At 41.0% G+C, this 21,201-nt stretch overlaps 1 protein-coding gene across 1 annotated transcript in view; it reads right to left on the bottom strand.

Moving 5' to 3' along the window:
* The window catches only part of nrip2 (nuclear receptor interacting protein 2), a 54,399-nt gene that overhangs the window by 15,547 nt on the left and 17,651 nt on the right, over positions 1-21,201 (bottom strand). Inside the window, exon 2 of the mRNA XM_005934240.3 lies at positions 2,742-3,056. Coding sequence (XP_005934302.1) covers positions 2,742-3,056 — 315 coding nt within the window. The remainder of the gene's footprint in view (positions 1-2,741; positions 3,057-21,201) is intronic.

The following is a 21,201-nucleotide window of genomic DNA, read 5'->3' as shown; positions in this document are numbered from 1 at the left end:
TACCCTCCCCGACTAAATCGGTTTCAGTTATGTACTGAAATATAAGAATGGACATTAGAGGGTTCTTTCAAAGAAAAAACTCAGGTAAATGTTATTTTATATATTATGCTTTGTATGTTGTTCAGTATATTTCTATGCAAAACAAGAGGGATTTCAGTACACAGCAGGATATTCACATTTGTAACCAGATATTTACACTTTAGGGAGAAAACATAAAACATTTTTACTGTACAACATCAATTTAGAGTAAACTTTTGTTTTAGATAAATATTGAAATATATTTTGAATTAGTTAAATGTCAGAATAAAGAGAGACAGAGCTTCTGTTTTTTATCACTTTCATCAAATTTAGGAGTACATGTACACTAAGTTTATTGTTAATTAATAAGAAAACTCCAGACGGATTCCATTCTGAGCTGAAGAAGCTTCTGATAGGTTAGTAGAGTCCATGTGAGTAAATTGGTGGCACAGCTGTGGATGCATATAAGGCAAAACACAGAGCCTGTTTCTGTGACATGGGAAAATCAAGAGATGTCAACCAAAACACCAGGAAAAGAACTGTGGAGCTCCATAAGTGTGGCTCAGTTTGAATACAATTTGGTGCCATTTACAATTAAGAAATACAGATAGTTTCTCTCTTTACTCTTAAAGTTAACAAATATGTTTTTATATTTATCTAAAAAATAAACATTTAGTCTGATTTGATGTTACAATTAAAAACGTGTTTTTATCTGAAGAGTAAATATCTGGTTTCAACTGTATATTTGATGATGTTAGTGTTTGGCTTGATTGACTATCATCTAGTTCTGATTGTGGTTCTGTCTTGGTTAAGTCCTCAGTAGTCCTGATTTTGAACTGTTGTAGTCCTGTTTTAATTCTGGATCAGTTCTGGGTCTGGTTGAATTGGGGTTTAGTCCTCGTGTCTTGATACAGCCCCGACTTTGTTCTGACTTGCTGCTTAATTAAAAAACTAGTTTAAGGTGTCCTGCACATGTGATATATATTTTTCCCTATATGAAGTCATTCTTTTTTGAACAAAACTCAAAACAGAGCCTATTAATCTTTCAGTCATTTCTACCCCCCCCAAAAAAAAAAAAAAAAAAAAATCCCACATGCATACTACCCTTTTGGGCTAAGCCCCGGTGTTTCAAATGTCTGGCTCCGCCTCTGCTCATACTCTCTCCCGCACTCGATATATTATCCATTGTTGATCTGCACACAGCTGTTGTCACGAACGTCGCACTGCTTACGTCACTGTCATGAGACATTCTTGCAAAAAAATCACGGTTTTAGTAACGCAGTAACGCAGCGTTCCTACGGGAAAGTAACGGTAATCTAATTACCGTTTTTGCAATAGTAATCTCTTACTTTAGTCGTTATTTGAAAAAAGTAATCAGATTACAGTAACGCGTTACCGCCCATCTCTGGGTCTAAGGATTTGTAAACAACTGTAGATTCCAAGTGTACACTACAAGTCATTCAGGTGCTCCAAAATCAACACATTCAAGCTTTACTGAAATTTGCTGCAGCCCATTTGGACAAGCAAAATACCTTCTAGAGAAAAGTCTTATTGTTAGAGTAATGGTGAAGCTTTCAAACCTAAAAACAGCAGAACAACTATCATGCATGGTAGTGGTAGCATCATACTTGACATCTCTCGTTCTAGTCTCTTTCAGTACTTTTGGATCAACTGTAAGTTTTTCAGGGAGTTATTAAGACATGTCGATATACAGTTTTCAAGCTTGGAAGTAAATAAGATGTTAGGATTTATAGGGCCGAGTGCAGCAAACTCAGTTTTATCTGAATTCTGAAACAGGAAATTAGACGCCATCCAGCCCTTTATGTCTTTAAGACATTCCTGGAGTTTAACTATTCAGTGTGTGTCATCTGGCTCCATGGATAGATAAAGCTGGGTATCATCTGCATAGCAATGAAAATGTATGCTGTGCCTAATAATAATGTCCATGATGAGTTGGTGCTAAATTCTGTCCACAGCTGTACGTAATAACGTGAGATGTAGTTATTTAAAAATGATGTCCTTGCAGATAAATGCACATCCTATTTGCAGTAATCTGTCATGTTAACACCAAATACTGATTAGCACAGGCTTCCTGTCCAGTGAGTTAAAATCTAATAGTATATAGCTTATCCACTATGTTAATGTTGTAGGTAGTATCAACACAATGACCTCAGTTTTCCTCCTGAAAACACTGTAGACCCACCACTGAACCACTGAAATATGAGAGTATAAATGAAACAGTGGCATAGGCTCTTTGATGACTCAACCTAGGACTACAAATTACGCTTTACAAGGGCCAGTGTTGGGTACAAGTGGAAAAACTAGCCCCCAGGTGGAGAGTTATCTGTTTCTTACCATGTTGGTTAAACACAAGTTTGGGTAACCTGCTGCTGAAGATTTTATACCATTTTTTGTCTTTCTCTCCATCATTTTATCCTCCACAGTTTTAAGCCCCTGCACACTTTTTCTTTTATATGCTGAATCTGTTTTGGGCGCATACAGATGTGTTGACCAGGTTGGACTTATTTAATCACTCTGACTCAGTGGTGTCTGTGAGTCCTGCAGAGCTTTTGATATGTTGTAAAGAGAAAGTAAATGAAGGCTTTGAATGATGAGTCATGGGAGCAGAGTAGTGTGGTCTTTGTCTCCTCTTTTGTTTTCAGTTTGTTTCAGCAGAGCACCGAATGTGGGTGAGCGTAGATTGAGTACGCAGGGTTCAGTACCTTGCACTGAATGATGAGAGCAGTTAGGACAGGCGAGCTCTCCCCGCCCTCGGGCTTCTCAGCTGTCTGTCTGGCTCCGGCCTCGCTGCTGTCGTCCTCCTCATCCGACCGTAGGCTCCTTTCACTTTCCTCAAAAGACTCCCTCTCCTCTGTGGAGTCGTCAGCCGTGCTCTCGCTCCTCTCCTCGGTGTCAGCAGGTCCGTCCTTGGTGTCGGCCAGTGGGGAGCGAACCCTGGTGCTGAGGTCCCGGCCCTCACCTCTGAGTCGCGTGATGTTTCCCTCCAGCAGGCGACGCTGCACGATGCTGTGAGGTTGCTAGAAAGAAATGCAGAGGACAGATAGGTCTTATACAGGAGTTTTTCTCAGTACAGACCTTTTGAAAATTGCACATTATGTGTAGTGCGCATATAAGGAGAAAGAAAAACACCCTGTAACTCTACAAATAAATTAGTCAGACCACTGTGTACTGAGCGTTAGTGCAAACAGCTAGTATATAATGTATGTAGTTTAAAATATATTTGTTAGGAAAAAATAGGCCTGCTTCCTGTTTAGGTAAGAAGAAAAGAACAAGATGAGCCAGAGATGTACAGCTGCTGATGTGTGAATTAGTATATATATGAGGTGTTGTTCAGATCAGAAACTGAAACACGACTTCTTCTGATGCCTCCAGAAAAGAGCCAAGAAAGAGATCACTTGTGCATATGAAACAGGCTGCTTTTTAATATTTTGCATTGCAAATGAGTAATTTATGCTCATGAAATGAATCACTTTTGCCCACTGATAGTTCATCCAAATATTTCACATGCATGTTTGCATACTGATGGTTCACACTCTGGAACCTTTGTTAAAACAGAGCTCAGATTTCATAACCACAACCCAAAAAATCCCACAACGTACATGAGAATGCAGCATGCAAAAACAGTTTCATTTCTGGTTTATCAGTGCATGTCAATATCAAAACGAAATGAAAGTTTATATATCATGAAGGGGTTTTGTTCCAGTAGATGAGTCACAGGAATAATTTTTAAGTCCAGTATTATCAGACTTTACCTGTGGACTTTTATTGATCCACTATTTCTTTTGTTATGAATGTTGATTAAAAACAGCACCGCATTAAAAACAGTCATGGAAATGACTGCATGACCTCAAGAACACTTCCAGAAATCACTGTGCCATCCACAAAAAGGTTAACCCTCAGAGGCTTAAGAACTCAACCCTAACCCAAATTTTAAAAAGGAAAAAAGACTTCATTTGGAAAATGAAGTCTTTTTGAATCTGGAGCTGTTAAAATGATTGTTTTCTTTGTGTCTGAGAGAACAGTTTAATAAAAACAAAAATGACATATTCTGTCTACCTGGAGTTAGAGTTATGGTTAGGGTTGAGTTCTTAGACGTTTGAGAGTTAAAGGTTCAAGTTCAAGGTTCAAGGTTCTTTATTTGTCACATGCATAGTTATACAAGTATAACACACAGTGAAATGTAGCCTGACACGCTCCTCGACTTGTGCAAAAATTCTCCTCACATGGCAGAATAAAACTTTATCTTCAGTGAAAAAGTGAAACGCTGTCCCAACTAGCTGAGATGAAGGTCGTATTATTAAGACATGAAAGGCAATTCAAGGAGGATACTAATGCTTTCAAGTCATCACTGTCAGCGGACATAAAAGGCTTAATGCAAGAGGCTTTTATTTGATACACAAACCTAGTGGCCTTTTTTTCTTCGTCTAATAAACACTCTTTTAAGTAATCTTAATAAAAGAAAATGTTCTGAAAAAGTTCCTCATGTTTGAAACTGCATTTTAAAACACAGCCTCCACAGATGGATATTGAAAAGCCTGATTTCTGTTGCTTTAGAAACACAACATGTGGCTGTTTTTTCTGGATCACATGAGGAGAAAATTCTATTTAAGTTGCCTGTTGCTCCATAATCACATTGTTCTTCCAGCAGTACAGAGCCTGGGTACAGACTTCCAGAAAGTACGCTTTTAAAAGAGCAGGCCACTTAACACCAGCAGAGTCACTGCATTAATAAAGCACAAATGATTCGAAGGAACACTAAAATCAGCAGGATATTAAGAGATGTTCCAATAATGTTCTAATCACACTTAATGAAAAAACAACAGCAACAAAAAAACAAACCTCTGGCCAGGCTGTCATAGAATAATTTGTTAATAATTTGGGTTTCATAGAAATGTTGCTAATGAAATGATGAGGAATAAGAGGAAAATGCACAGACTTGTTGCTTTTACTGTATGTGGACTGTTTTTGCTGCTCGGCTAGGGAAAAAAAAACAAATAAGATAATATTATGTGACCAAAATAAAAAGAATGTTTGGCCTGCTAACATGCTATTAGCACCTAACAGCTGGGACTGTTAGGGATCCAGTCACTGGTATCGTAGGCGTCCTGAAGCATTTGAAGTGGACATTTGGACCCGTGAAAAGTCATCAGATTGCCTCTGAAACAGACTGACTGGATAACTGTCTCGCCAACCAGCAGTGGCATCTGTCGAGCCGTAAAGTCGCAGTTTGAGCATTCTGGGTAAATGCCAAGCCTATAAAGCACATCGCCAGCTGTCTCCCTGCTGTTATCAAAAGCATTGTAATACTCTGTCAAACAACCTGGGACCTCTACAACCTGTCACACACACACCATCTTGCATCTTGTATCTTGTACCTCATTCTTAATACGGTTAACAGACCTGCAGGCATTGAACCTCTATAGGAAGTGATGTTTGGCAACTTCAGTCACTCCTGCACAGGCGATTCATCTTGTGGGATGCAGTGTAATTTCTTAGCTCACATGTCCTGACAAATGAAGCAATTTTTTTAAAAATCTAGAAGAAGGTTTGCAACAAATGCACATAAACACTGGTTATGCTCAAGGACAGAAAGGCCAGATTAGACTTTGCCAGAAAGCATTTAAAAGAGCCAGCGCAGCTCTGAAAAACATTCTTTGAAAACCTGAAACCAAGATTAACTTGTACCAGAATAATAGAGAGAGAAAAATGCGGAACGAGAGAAGCAGCTCATGATCTGAAGCCTACAACATTATCTGTCAAACGCGGTGGAGCCAACGTTATGACATCACTGTCAGTGGAACCGACTAACGAGTGTTTATTAATGATGTGACTGCCGATACTCTCGGCTCAGATTCAGCCAAATGCTGCAAAACTGCAAAAGCAACCCGACACTGTTTCTCACGACAAAGAAATGGGATATTCTTCAATGGCTAAGTCGGTCACCTGATCTCAGCCCAGCAGAGCAGCTTTTCAGCCACTGAAGACAAAACTGAAGGCAGAGACACTCACAAACAAGCAGCAGCTGAACGTGGCTGAAACAAAGGCCTGGCAGAGCATCTCAAGGGAGGAGACACGGCATTTGGTGACGTCCAGTCATTGAATCCAAGTATTTAACAAAACAATCCTTATATTTAGAAAGCATATATGTTAGTTTGCCCAGTTATCTTGAAGTCTCTGAAGATAGGGACTGTATAAAAATGAAAAATGTATGTAATGCAAAACTTTGGCTAAATCCTGCAAATTAAAATTATTTGTTTGATTTAATGTCCTCTCTAGTGTTGCATAGAACAAAAATTACCAAAGAAAAAAAAACAATGTCGTTGCCAAAAACGTAACTTCAAAATAACGTGACTACAAGTGGCAGATTAGGTTAACACAGTACATTAACTTCTCAAGTTCTCCGCTGCTCTTTAACAAAAATCCTCAGATTTAGTCGGCAACATCTAAATGACTGCGAGGTCAACATTAACAACTTTGTGTTCTACCAGTGAGAATTTATATAATCAGCCTCCTTTCTCTTGTGATCAATCAACGGCACGATCTATAAAACTCATCAACGTGTACGTAAGTGATTCAATAACAGCCATCGAACAATGAGTAACTGACACATTTTCCTCTGTTGCAAGTCATATGTAGTCCACCTCCCAGATCCTTGGCAAGGAAAAACCCTGATAAGATGATCATATGTGACCATCCAACGGCTGGGGCTGTCAGAGATTCACTTGTTGGTATCGAAGGTATTCTGACGCATTTAAAGTGAACATTTTCACCTGTGATTGTCTCTGAAACAGACCGACTGGATAAATGAACAAAATGGACAAACGATCACCTAAACAATCAGCCATTCTTCTGTCTGGGACCCAACCCAGATTAAAGTTTAAATTTCAAACGAGGAGCTGGAGAATAAATTGACATGAACTATACAGTTCAAGAAAATAAACAAGAACTGGATGTATGATTTGTTTTGGAACATGTACGAGCGATCAGCAGCAAAAGCTGACCTTGTTTCTGTGAAGAAACGCCATCCAGCTGCTGCGATTGTCTCTGTTTCACTCCTGATATGACACAGGAGTTATGACGCTGCTATTCGCTTGCCTGTTTATTTTCCACATTACTGGGTATTATTTGATGTTCTGCTCTGATGAACATGCACACACCATCTCTGCTGTTAAAGTATTCCTGAGAACAATATAAATGAAGACAAGGACGATTTTCTGGATTGCAAAGCAAGAAGAGGACAGATGGAAACACGACAACTAAAAACAAATACAGTGGGGCAAAAAAGTATTTAGTCAGCCACCAATTGTGCAAGTTCCCCCACCTAAAATGATGACAGAGGTCAGTAATTTGCACCAGAGGTACACTTCAACTGTGAGAGACAGAATGTGAAAAAAAAAATCCATGAATCCACATGGTAGGATTTGTAAAGAATTTATTCGTAAATCAGGGTGGAAAATAAGTATTTGGTCAATAACAAAAATACAACTCAATACTTTGTAACATAACCTTTGTTGGCAATAACAGAGGTCAAACGTTTACTATAGGTCTTTACCAGGTTTGCACACACAGTAGCTGGTATTTTGGCCCATTCCTCCATGCAGATCTTCTCGAGAGCAGTGATGTTTTGGGGCTGTCGCCGAGCAACACGGACTTTCAACTCCCGCCACAGATTTTCTATGGGGTTGAGGTCTGGAGACTGGCTAGGCCACTCCAGGACTTTCAAATGCTTCTTACGGAGCCACTCCTTTGTTGCCCGGGCGGTGTGTTTTGGATCATTGTCATGTTGGAAGACCCAGCCTCGTTTCATCTTCAAAGTTCTCACTGATGGAAGGAGGTTTTGGCTCAAAATCTCACGATACATGGCCCCATTCATTCTGTCCTTAACACGGATCAGTCGTCCTGTCCCCTTGGCAGAAAAACAGCCCCATAGCATGATGTTTCCACCCCCATGCTTCACAGTAGGTATGGTGTTCTTGGGATGCAACTCAGTATTCTTCTTCCTCCAAACACGACGAGTTGAGTTTATACCAAAAAGTTCTACTTTGGTTTCATCTGACCACATGACATTCTCCCAATCCTCTGCTGTATCATCCATGTGCTCTCTGGCAAACTTCAGACGGGCCTGGACATGCACTGGCTTCAGCAGCGGAACACGTCTGGCACTGCGGGATTTGATTCCCTGCCGTTGTAGTGTGTTACTGATGGTGACCTTTGTTACTTTGGTCCCAGCTCTCTGCAGGTCATTCACCAGGTCCCCCCGTGTGGTTCTGGGATCTTTGCTCACCGTTCTCATGATCATTTTGACCCCACGGGATGAGATCTTGCGTGGAGCCCCATCACGTTTGAGTGGCACTTCAGTCCATCGCCTCTGCGGACCATCCAGGAGTCTGTTTGCCTGCCTGTCAGCTCAAAGAGCTCAGCGAGCATTTAGTCACCTTTAAAAAAATCAGCACATACTTTAAATAAAACAAGTTTTCTGCAGTGTTCTGTTGTGTCCATAGATTGGTCTCGGCCTGCTGGGCTTCACTGCCGAGCTGCAAAAACAGCACACTTCAAACTAGTAATCACTACTCGTGTCACAGAGTTCAATCTAGCCCATTCATTCCTCGCTGAGCTCCAGCTGTGGCTGAGCAGCTCCTCTTTAAATGTCTCCTCCTTGTTGTTCCCCCCTTTCATTTCCTCTCATCTCCCCTTTTCCTTCCCTTATCTCTCCCATCCTTTCCTTTCTTTCTGTCCCCTCCCTCGTCTTATTGTTGTCCTTTTCTCTCTTTACTGTACATCTCCTGTTTCTTTTTATCCTTTTCCTTACATGTAATCATATCTTATACAGTATATTCCTTTCATTTTCCATTATCTTTCCATTTATCCCACTCTTTCTCCTCATCCCAGCTCCTGTTTTCTTCCATTACCTTTTTGACTATTTGCTTTCAATTTTCTTTTCTTCCCTAACTTCTTCTCTTTCCTCTTTCTGGGCATGACATAATCTCCCCACTCTTCTTTATGTCTCATAAAACAGGGTTATTCACACTGGACTTGCTCTGTAATATTTTTTTGTTCTCCAATGCTAACTTTGGTTTTCTCTTTCTGTGTTTGTTGTTCCATAAATCATTAATTGTGGCAATTATACTCTTTGACAAATATGACACACGTAGCTTGTTAAATGATAGAAATGGCATGTGGAGGATAACAAAAATTGTATTTTAATTACATTTATTATTAGGTCTGGTGGCATACCAGAATATTTTTATTCAGCACACAAAGAAAAAGACTTAAATGTCAGACTCCAGCAGTTTGCAGAAGACAGTCTGAGTTTGATTAAAGGTTCATTTGTTGAGATCTTCGGCGCTCTCTTTGGACTGACTCACAGAAACACTGAACACAATCTAATTTTAGCGATTAGCTTCTCCATATGTCCTTTGATGGTTAAAGTCTGTTTCTGTTGACCCTCTAACTGCTCTGGGGTCAGCTGGTGTAAGTAAATCACATTTTGCAGCAGGATGCTACCAGCAATCTGCATTTGCTGTTTTACAGTTTAGGGTAAATGCTACATTTTACATTGCACTTTCTACCACTCTAAAGTTTTGACACACTGTCTCATTGAATGATTTTTCTTTATGACTATTTACATTGTAGATTCTGAGCACTTGTTGGCCCTTTTGCCTTCACTCTGTGGTTCACCTCATCCCAAATCATCTCGATTGAGTTTAGGTCAGGTGACTGTGGAGGCCAGGCCGTCTGGCGCAGCACTCCATCACTCTCTTTCTTGGTCAAACAGCCCTTACACAGCCTAGTGGTGTGTTCAGGGTCATTGTCCTGTTGAAAAATAAATGATGGTCTAACTAAACGCGAACCGGATGGGATGGCATGTCGCTGCAGGATGCTGTGGTAGCCGTGCTGGTTCAGTGTGCCTTCAGTTTCGAATAAATCCTCAACAGTGTCATCAGCAAAGCACCCACACACCATCACACTTCTTCCTCCATGCTTCACGGTGGGAACCATGCATGTAGAGACCATCTGTTCACCTTTTCTGTGTTGCACAAAGACAGGGCGGGTGGAACCACAAATTTCAAATTTGGACTCATCAGACCAAAGCACAGACTTCCACTGGTCTAATGTTCATTCCTTGTGTTTTTTGGCCCAAACAAATTTCTTTTGCTTTTTGCTTTTTCTTAGTAGTGGTTTCTTAGTAGCTGTGTGACCATAAAGGCCTGATTTTTGCAGTCTCCACTGAACAGTTGATGCAGAGATGTGTCTTCTGCTGGATCTCTGTGTGCCATTTATCTGGGCTCTGATCTGAGGTGCTGTTAAGCTGTGATTTCTGAGGCTGGTGACTCAGATGAATTTAACCTCAGCAACAGAGGTGACTCTTGGAATTCCTTCTTCCTTCTTTCCTCGTGTGAGCCAGTTTCATCGTAGCGCTTGATGGTTTTCGCAACTGCACTTGGGTTAAAGCTTTACTAGTTAGCAGTGCCTTCAAAGCAAGTTCAACACATCAGGAATATCTTTTTCTTATCTGGCTTCACCAATCAGGCTCACCACAGAAGTGCTTATCAACTTAATAAGTTAACCCAGACTTTCCTAATCCACAGGTGTTTACAGCAAAGAGGTGACACTGGCAGCATCTTCCCAATCACAAGCACAGACAGGTCTGCTGCCAGCAAAGCACTGGAATTTACAAAATCAAGATAAAAGTATAATATTAGGAAAATATGTGGAGGTTCAGCAGGTAATACAAACTAAAAGCAACACAGCTGCTGCAGACAAAAAGAAGTGTGAGTGTGTGCGATAAAGCGCTGTACGAATGTGTGTGAGCTTTGAACGCTTTAGTGAGTAAGACTCAAAAAACAAACAACAGTCCCATTAAATAAATGTTTAGTTGTAGCTTGTATATCCCACAATTAAAAACAGGAGCTGCTAATTGAGTTGCAATGGCTTTATTTGGCCAAATATAGACTAAAAATACTGACTTATTACAATTAGTTCCTGAATTTCTGTTTACATTTGCCAAACATCAAGGGCAGCATCATCCAATGGATCATCATCCCAAAATAAAGTAACACTAATACCTTTTTTAACATTTCTATCTTAAGGGCGCATTGTGTCAGACTTTGAACAGCTCATGAAATACACACTGTGTATTGCTGTGCTGTGCTATGTCTTCAAAAAAATGCTACGTGAGCCAAATTTCCTCCGTTGTGCTTCTCATCTCGATCCACCGATTGCTTGTTAACAGACTGCGAGTATGTGAATTGGCATGTTTCTGGATTTAATGTAATCTAATCCAATGAAGACAGCAGGCTTCAGTATCCCATAAAGAGTCGGTCCATCATACACAATGCAGCCTGCTGCTCTGCCTCGTTTGACAGCGAGTGTTTTTCATTGCTAGAACAGCTGAAGTGAGGTCTGTTTGTTTTGTGAAGGGAGATTTTGGACAACGTGTTTGTGAACATTTTCTTAACTGTAAAATGTGTAATAGATATTGTGGCAACCATAGGAAGTTTTTACTGTTTATTCTATCTTCCGATCATAATTAAAAGGCATTTATTGGCATTGTTCTTATTTGGTTAGAAATTAGCCATGAGGCAGATGCTTCATGAATCCTTCCAGCCATAATTAATCCCATGAGGATAATAAGTTTAAAATATCAGTCATAGATAAAAGAAACAGTACAGCTACAGTTGTGCTCAGAAATTTCAAACATGAATGTCATGGCAGTCTTTTTAATGTGGAATGATTGCACAGCATCTTTAATAACTTTAAAAAAACAAGTTAGGTACGTTTCGATTTATATTGGATTTTCTCTAATCCATACAGGGTCAAAAGTATGCATACAGGCTTAAATATATACATGCACTCACTTAAAAATTCTGTGGTGCTGAAGGTTCTGCAAAGGACATAACCCATTAACCTTTTGTTAGTCTTGATAATCCAGACTACAATTGGTAGTTTCTCTTTGCCAACATAAAAAAGATTTGTTTGACAGCACTCAGTACTCAGAACAATGGTATTGATCAGTCCAAGCAAGTACCAATTCTCCAGAGAGGATTGGTCAAATGTGAGCGAAAGTTATGCCAGAAGTTTGTTGATGGATACCAAAAGTGTCTACTCAGTGTGCAACTCGCTAAAGGACATTTATCCAAATATTAGTGGAGATGTGAATTAGATCAAATCCATCCATCTTCCTCCGCTTATCCGGGGCTGGGTCACGGGGGCAGCAGCCTAAGCAGAGAAGCCATGACCTCTCTCTCCCGGTATTCCCCTGGACAAGCTGGAGAATATAATCTCTCCAGCATGTCCTGGGTCTGCCTCCCATTACGGCTAAACTCCTCATCCTATCTCTAAGGGAGAGGCCAGCCACCCTTCGGAGGAAGCTCATTTCTGCCGCTTGTATCCGCAATCTCGTTCTTTCGGTCATTACAAACAGCTCATGGCTATAGGTGAGGATAGGGATGTAGATCAACTGGTAAACTGAAAGCTTCGCTTTTTCACTCAGCTCTCTCTTCACCACTGCACGTACAGCGTCCACATCACTGCAGCCGCAGCACCAATCCGTCTGTCTGTTTCCCCTCCCTTCTCCCGTCACTTGTGAAAAAGACCCCGAGATACTCAATCCCCCCTTAATTGGGGCAGAAACTCATCCCTGACCTGGAGTCGGCACTCCACCCTTTTTCCGGCTGAGGACCATGGCCTCAGATTTGGAGGTGCTGATTCTCAGTCCCACCGCTTCACACTCGGCTGCGAACCGTTCCAAGGCAAGCTGGAGGCCATCACCCGATCAAGCCAGCAGAACCACATCATCCGCAAAAAGCAGAGATGAGATCCTGAGACCACCCAGGTGAAAGCCTTCTGCCACTCGGCTACGCTTAGAAATTCTGTCGGTAAAAGTTATGAATTGAATCGTGACAAAGGGCTGCCCTGGCAGAGCCCATCACCCACCGGGAACAAGTCCAGCTTATTGCCAGATATGCAGACTAAGCCACTGATGAGTGGTTGTAACTTCTGACCACAGATTTATGAAAAACACAAAGAGTCATAAAACACTTTCCTTTGGGGTTGTTAATGATCCTACTCAGTCACTTGAGGTTTACATTTAAACCTGCCATCATCTCAGCCAATATTAAAGGTTTATAATGTTGTACTTTCCTGTCTTATTGTCTAAAAACAAGATTTTTTTGTTTTTCACATGCAGTCAGAGGAATAACCAGGAGTGTTTTCGCAGCACAATTCAAGCCAAAACTGGTCAACTGTCCCGCAGGCATCATGTTCATTTGTGCTCATTCATACGTGGCCTGTTGCTGATTTTGCTGATGTGGGTCCTGCGGTGACCCCTGAACACTAACCGGTCCAAACTGGTCTCCCTCCAGTACGTCAGAAAGACAACTGTTCATGTTTGACTTTAGACCTCGACTCTCTGTTTTTCTCAGTTTCTCTTCCTTTGAGTTTCTCCCTCTGTGAGTCAGATTAGAGGCTGAATGCCATGTGGACTAATTATCTCTGCAAACAGGCTCGCCTCGCCCTCATCCAGCCAGTCACGTGACCTCACTGATGCCCTCTCCCTCACTCTGATGGACGTCTCCAGCTGCTGACTTCCTGTCGCAGCGACCGGGAGGCTCCAGCAGCTTCACATCTGCTGCCCACCCACCCACCTCTACGCTTTCTCCTGTATTACACTACTCTCCTTCTCTTCATTAAGTCCAATAAACCTCAGTGGAGTCGCAGAAAAACCTCAGTGACTGAATGAAGTACAGATGTGGCGACTAATGGCACTGCTGAGGGTCTATTTGATGATTTGATCTCATTTAGGAAGACACAATTGATCCACTGATCAGGATTAATGATGTAGCCGTGATTTAAACGGAGCTTTTCACAAAACGGACTTTTTAGAATTGTGGTTATTTGCTTTCTTGTAGAATATTTCTGACTCATTTCCAGACCTGTGTCGGATATTTTATTGACCAAAAGTTGTTGTATTTCTTTGCCAGCTTTCTTTGCTCCCAGATTTTTTTTCTGCCCTCCGGCAGCTTGTTTCAGAAAAAAAAAAAATTTATGCCCTCCCACTCTGACTGGCTGCAGGTGTGGCAGTTAATGGCTGCAGCTGGAGATGTCAAACCGTGTCCAATGCTGAGTGAAGAGCCGAAGAGCATGCTGCTGCACAGCAGAGACTCCAGCAGGATGGTTCAGGATGCTAATTTTGTGTCTAAGCTCACAAAATAAAAGCCTGAGTGAAGTGTGTGCTGAGGCTGAGCGCCACAGGCTAATAACACAGGGAAAATAATGAATTCAGCTACTCCTGATGTGAATTTTCCACTGCAGCTGGTAACGGTGTAGTTTTAATCCCAGCTTAATTGCTTTGTCACTGTAGCAAAAGCAAACAAAAGAAATTCATGTCTGTTTTTTTTAATAGAACAATGATTAACTGACAGTGTGTTTGGCTGTGATCACACAGCAGTTGCCTTCCAGAGTTCAGACGTGCTTTTTAGTTTTCTATCTTTATTTATGTGTTAAGTATATTGTGTAGGCATTTCTTGACTGGTTTCTTTTAAAATATAGTTTCTGTTAGTGTCTATAGATCATTTATATCTGATTCTTTGTATTTTGGTTAATGTTACTGCAGCCTCCACTAGTATTCTTGTACACATTTGCTGTGTAGGTCTGCTGTCTGTGCCGAGCTACTTCCTGTTTTACTTCTCATTAGCTTGTCTCCCTTGTATATTGTCTTGCTTTACTTACTGTATGTCATTTACCTTAATTATGTTCAGCTGTGTTTAGGTTCCCTCCTGTTTCCGCTTCCCTCGTTATCTCATGTGTATTTATAGTTTGCCTGGTTTCCTGCCTCATTAACTCTTACTATATTCCACATGGTTTCTCCAGTGTCTTTTGATTTTTTGGAGATTATATGCCACAATAAAGGCTTGTTTCTTTTGTTTTAAACTGCTAGCTTGTCTCTGCAGTCTGCATTTGTCCCCAGTAGGGATGGGTACCGGTGTCCGGTGCCATGATGGCACCGGTTCTGACATAAACGGTAGTAACCAGACCGAAAAGCAGCGCACATTTCGGTGCTTTATTTCGGTGCTTTTTTTTCCTGAGCTGTGATACACTTCTAGCCAATCATTTTACGTTTCCGAGGATAGTAGGCGGGGCCAGGTACGTACGTTATGTTAGAGCAGAGCTACAGATTAAAAATGTCCAAGGCGAAGCGGTCAAAAGTCTGGCTGTACTTCACAGCAAAATATGCAAACTCAGCAGCCTGCAACAAGTGCTTTAAGCTGATACTGTGATACTGTCAAAGGAGGTAACACCAAGAATCCGATTAAACAGCTGGCGACGCATAGCGTTTTTTTTAAAAGCCGAGAAATGCGCCGTATTTGATAGCTTGCTGCGAGACCTCACACCGTGCACGTCGGGTGGGTTGCCAGTTATCGGACCCGGAGCAACATCCCCCAAAAACCCGAAGAATAGAGTCCCGGCCCCTAGCCCTGCCAGTGTAGCAGAAATGATGACGGATGATGATGCAGCAGCAGCCGTTCTTCTCTGCGTGAGTAGCTTCATGTTGTTCGTGTGTAATTTACGTTGAGTAGGCTAACCACGTTATTACATTAATGCATGTAAGGTGAACTAGCAAACCTCATCATAGCTACATGCGGCTGTCCTCTTGTTTGATGGCAGATACTCCCTTCACCCTGGCCAAAAAGGCTAAAATGACAAAAGAAAAAGTGGGAAACAGTTAAACATGAGAGGGTTTAAGTTTGTGTTTTTTCCATTGTTTAAGCACTGCTTCCAGCCAAGAGTGATGCCATATATGCCACATAGCTGCAGAAAAGGCTAACATTGTTATCTTTTTACAAAAAAACCCAGCTGAACATGAGAGGTTTTTGGACAAAGTTTGTGTTCTCCATTCTTTAAGCACCGGTTTGAGCACCGTTTAAGCACCGGCACCGTTTCAAAAGTACCGATTTGGCACCGGTATCGGATAAAACCTAAACGATACCCATCCCTAGTCCCCAGTCTTCCTGCACTTTATGACACATTCAGGTACCATGCACAACATTAATTTAAGAACCATAACATGACATGTAGATGAATGAATGTTCAAATAACAGTTATTCAGCTGTACAACAATTGCTGTCCTGCTTTGTCTGTCGTCTTCACATGAAAGCTAAAGTACATACAGTGGCTTCAGAAAGTATTCAGACTCCTCACTTTTTTTAAACTGTAGGTTTTATGTTTTTAGTAAAAGTTTCTTGAAATTCTGTCATCATGGGAACTAATGAGAAAAAAAAGAAGAATTTAAAAACGATGTAGCTAAATCGCAGTCAAAAGTTGTATACCTTTGAAAAAGTGATTTGATACCGAAATCCTAAAAAAATTGATACTGAAAAAGTAAAAAATGTTTTTTTAAAAGCCCAAATGAATTATTTTGACCACATTTTTTTTATGTAAATCTTTTTTCTTGTTTTTTTACAGTTTCAGTTTGGGGCTGTTGTTCATTCCTAGAAAACAACCAACTGAACATACAGAACTGGGCTCTGGGTGCCATGTTTAACTCTTTTGGGCATTTTATGGGCATAAATAACCAGTGAATTAACTAGTCATAAAGAAATGTCCTAAACATTTTTGTTTTTTTCTTCCAGTTGTAAAGATCACAAACACCAAAACAAAAGTTGGATCAGGAGGTCTCATTTCTCACACTGTGCCAACATCTCTGTCCCTTTCTCTTGCTTCCTCTGCTCTGCTGTGTGGGTTGTTGTGTCGTTTTTGTTTTTGTCTGGTATTTTTAGCCCCTCTATGGCATCGAGGGAGCAGCTGAGGGAGTGTTACCGCCCATCCAAAGCTCTGGATGACAGAGAAAGAAGTGTTCACGCTAACCCCTCTCCAGCCCACCTAATTGTCCTGGAGCTAATAATAAAGCACTAACCGATGTGGCAGACAAACTCTCCAGAGATCCGGGAGATCTGTGACCTTGTCATTGTTGCGCTGAAGTGCTGCTTCACCCTCTGGGGAATACAAACAATTCAGTTCAGGGAGTGGATATGAATGAAAATTAAAACCTGATGGACGATGAGGTGTGCACATCCCTACCCTGATGTTTTCCTGTCTTTAAAGGCAAAGTTTACTCAGTGCCATTTTATACATCAAGATTGTTTTGGAGTCAGCTGCCCAGTTTTGGAGCTACCTAGAGATAATAAAATGGAACCACTTGCCATTTGCCTGGCATAAACTCAGTGTACATCTCACTTTCCCAAAAATCAGTTGCTCAAGTAAAATCCACAAATAAAATGTAATTCTTCCAAACTACATTTGACATCAAAGAATGCCTCCATCTCCCAATAATGAGACACATTCTTGTGACAGCAGGACGGAATGCAAACTTTCATGGCATCCCTTCTTAGCTGCTCAGCTTGCAGGCTTTCAGCTTCAACGCCAGGGTTTTAATCAAATAGACAAATGCTGTTTGTTCACTTGAAATGTTCTGCCAGTTCTTTACTGCAATTTCCTTTCAGCTGCTACATGTTTGTGGGTCTCTCTGCCCTCAGTTTTGTTTCCAGTAACTGAAAAGCTGCTGTTGGATTAAGATGAGTTGACGCACTTGGCCACTGAAGAACTCTTCGGTTGCTTTTGCGCTGTGCTTTGGGTCATTATCTATTTGCACTGTGAACCATCATCTGATCAGTTTTCCAATATTTGGCTGAAACTGAGCAGAGATCTTGCTTTGTCTATCAGTAATCACATCATCAAAAAAACAATAATGACACAGTTCCACTGGTAGCCATATATGCCCATGCCGTAATACTGTTTCTACCATGTTTGACAGATGATGTGATTTACTTGGGATCATGAGCTGTTTCACTTGTTTTCTGGTATAAGTTAATCTTGGTCTCATGTGTCCAAAGAATGTTTTTAAGACCTGTGCAGGCTGTTTAGATGATTTCTGGCAAAGTCTAATTTGGCCTTCTTGTTCTTAAGTGTAAACAGGGGTTTGCACCTTGCTGTAAACATCCGTATTTACATTCATGAAGACATCTCTTGTAAACTGTGGCAATGCTACACCTTCCTATTCGGGAGTTTTCATGACTTGGTTAGATGTTGTAAAATTGTTTTATTAACCATGGAAATAATACCATGGTTAGTGCATTCATTCTTTTTTAATAATGTACCAGATTGCTGATTTGCCCACTGCATTGTGGTGGAGTACAGAAGCAAAACTACAGAAACTGTAATTTACAGACCTAACTGTATGTCCATATGACTGCATTACTGTAGCAGTAGTCTGATCTGATGCACCTCACAAATACAACCACGGTATCTATATAACAGAGAAAACTAAATTTTGCACTAATGCAAAATATTTTTAAACAACAGTAGCTAAGAAGCCACTAGCAACAAATTATTCCAGCCTAATTGATGACATTTATGGCATTTGTTTTCTGTGCTGACTGATATGCTGCTCAGTGCTTTGCTGCCTGCTTTTAAATCAGGAGAATATAAAACCACGAGCACTACAAATGTAACAGAAATATGTTGACATAAAATGGCATGTTATTTGAAATCTACACGAAACAATGACACAACTACTTCTTTTCAATTTTTTCAATTTATTTATTTTTTACCAATTGTCCAAATTAGTCTGTGATTGGCCTTAGTGTGACAGAAATCATATTTATATACAACTAAATATGACTCAGCAAACATGTTTTAAATGGATGATTCCTCACTTGATGACGATGATCCATTTCCATATTTGCTGAGTCTTAAATTTGATGTCAGTGAACTTACAGTGGTTGGTGTTAAAAAAAAGCCCCCAAATCCCCTATGAGCAAGCACTTGGCGACAGTGGAGAGGAAAAACTCCCTCTTAATGGGAAGAAACCTCTGACAGAACCGGGCTCAGGAAGGGGTGGCCTTCTGTCTCGACCGAGAGGGGTTCAAATGTTCACTGACAATTTAGTTGTATATAAATATGATTTTTAGGACTTGATGTTGACACCAATTATGTGAAATTGGGGACGCGCACAGTTCCGCTTCTTCTTGTTCTTCTTCTTACTTGGCGGAATCTCTGGCAGGCTCTTAACTTCAGTCTTGAGTTCAGCCACCTTGACATTGAGCATTTTCTGTTTGTCTTGTAGACTTTGCAAAGATTCCTGTACAGAAAATGCAGCTGACTCTTCTTTTTCTATCTTCTGTTGTTCTGTGGTGTCTTTTTCTTTCTGAGGCTCCTGCAGAGACCTTGCAGTGGATGGCCGTGAGTCCTCTTTTTCCATCTTCTCCTGTTCTCCAGTCTCGTTTTCTTTCGGAAGCTCAAATTTGTGCATTTCATTTGCAGCAGTGGAATTTTGTTCTTTGTGCTGCTGTGGGATTTTAAGTGAGGAAGCTTTGGCCCCTTTCAGCTCTCGCTCCAGAGACTCTAGCTTCAAATCATGAAGGGCCTTGTTGGGGCAGAGCTGGGATTTCAGGTCACTGATTTCCAGGTTGAGTGTCTCCTGCTCCTGCCTATGTTTAACGGCCTGCTCTTCAAGCTGATTTTGAGCTGCTAGGAGCTGTTTCTGGAGCATCTCAATCTGCTCTTGCTGAATCCTACATTTGAGCTCAAATTCAGCCTCCTTAGAGGACTTCAGTCCTACAGAGTCAGTGTGTGAAGCCTCTGTGGTTGGAGTGGCAGACTCCACACACTGCTCTGTGGTAGGGTGGCTGATTTGGTCCTGCAGGGTAGCAATCACCTCATCCAATAGGACCATAGCTTCATTGTCACTTGCGAGAGTGTCTGTCTCACTGATGTCATAGGGCTTATTACTAGAAGCCTCTTCCAGCTGCTCTATGAGGCCTTTGATCGTTTCCTCGTGATTTCGCTCGTTCTCGTGAATTTCTTCACGAAGTTTGTTCACCTGAAACTGGTGATAAGAGGCCCTCTTGTTTGCACCTACCATTTTACAGTAAAGGTCGTTCTGATGGTATTGGGAGGCTTCCAGTTGGTGTCTGAGAGCAGCAATCTCGTGCCAGGGATTAAACGGGGGTCTAAATGTGGGAATGGGTTGATATTGCCAAGTCCCTCCATTAGGCACAGGGTTTGGTCTGCTGGGGTTCTTCCCATTTCTCTCTCTCTCCATGTCCTCCTTTGCATTTGAAATGGGGAGGGATTCAGCCTTTTCTTTTTCAGGAGTGGCTCCAGTGTTTTGTTGCATTTCTTCATTTTTCGGGTTTGCTCCATCACCCGTGCTGTTTTGAGCTTCAAGAAGAGCCCGGGCATATGCCCGAGTAATTGGTCTTCTTGGTTCTTCAGCCACTCTTTTCTGTTTTTGCTTTTTTTGTTTCTTTGGTTTCACAACCGTTTCCTTTGGTGGTTGTGCCACAGGAGACTTTTTAGTATTTGGTTGTGCGGCTTTATCAACCTCAGGTTTTGGTGTGATGACCATTTCTATTTTTGCTTCTGCCATTGTAGATGCGTCAGCGTGTGCGTCTGCGTTTCTCTGCGTCCGCCTTGTCTTTGTTTTAACAACCAGGTTGCTTTGTGTTTCTGCCATCCGAGATCCACTAAAGTTGGTTGAACGTCTCCCCTATTTATAGGGTTTTCAGTAGAATGTGCACTGTGACATCACAGGCTGTTCCTGTGATGCGCTGTTCCTTTGAAGTGCCATGATTGGAACAATTCAAAATAAAATGCCCACAAACCTAATGTAAAGGAAAGGCTTTTATTTTGTAGCACATACTGAATTAACACTATAAAAGCTACTCTACAGGAATTGCAGTAAAAAATAAAACAAAAGCAAAATATGTTTTTTAAATGGTTGTTAAAAAAACTAACCAAAGTAGAAGACAACTGTTTAGTGGAAAGTATTCGACATTCTAGAGATTCTCAGGCATAATAACTTCTTTCATAATTTAAACAAGGACAGGTAGAAAACGTTCATATTTAGTGAAAGATATTTATTAACATTATCCAATGAGAGTTACTGAATGTCTGTAGGCAGTGAGATCTTGGTGGTTGATGAGGCGACAGAATGTCATCTATGTTTTGTTTTAAATTCAGTTTCAATGCTGAATCTAAGAAACAACAGACTGCAGAGGGAGACTTTAATAGAGGTTTACTAACTCTTACTATCATATACATTGTGGAAAAATCTGTCTTTATTTAGCATAATATATTTGTTATAAGCACTAAATATGTTTT

The sequence above is a fragment of the Haplochromis burtoni genome, unplaced genomic scaffold (assembly GCF_018398535.1).
Source record: "Haplochromis burtoni strain Fernald_Lab_line unplaced genomic scaffold, NCSU_Asbu1 Contig_184, whole genome shotgun sequence".
NCBI lineage: Eukaryota > Metazoa > Chordata > Actinopteri > Cichliformes > Cichlidae > Haplochromis > Haplochromis burtoni.
The sequence above is the reverse complement of the archived record's forward strand: the minus strand, read 5'-3'. Positions and strand labels throughout refer to the sequence as shown.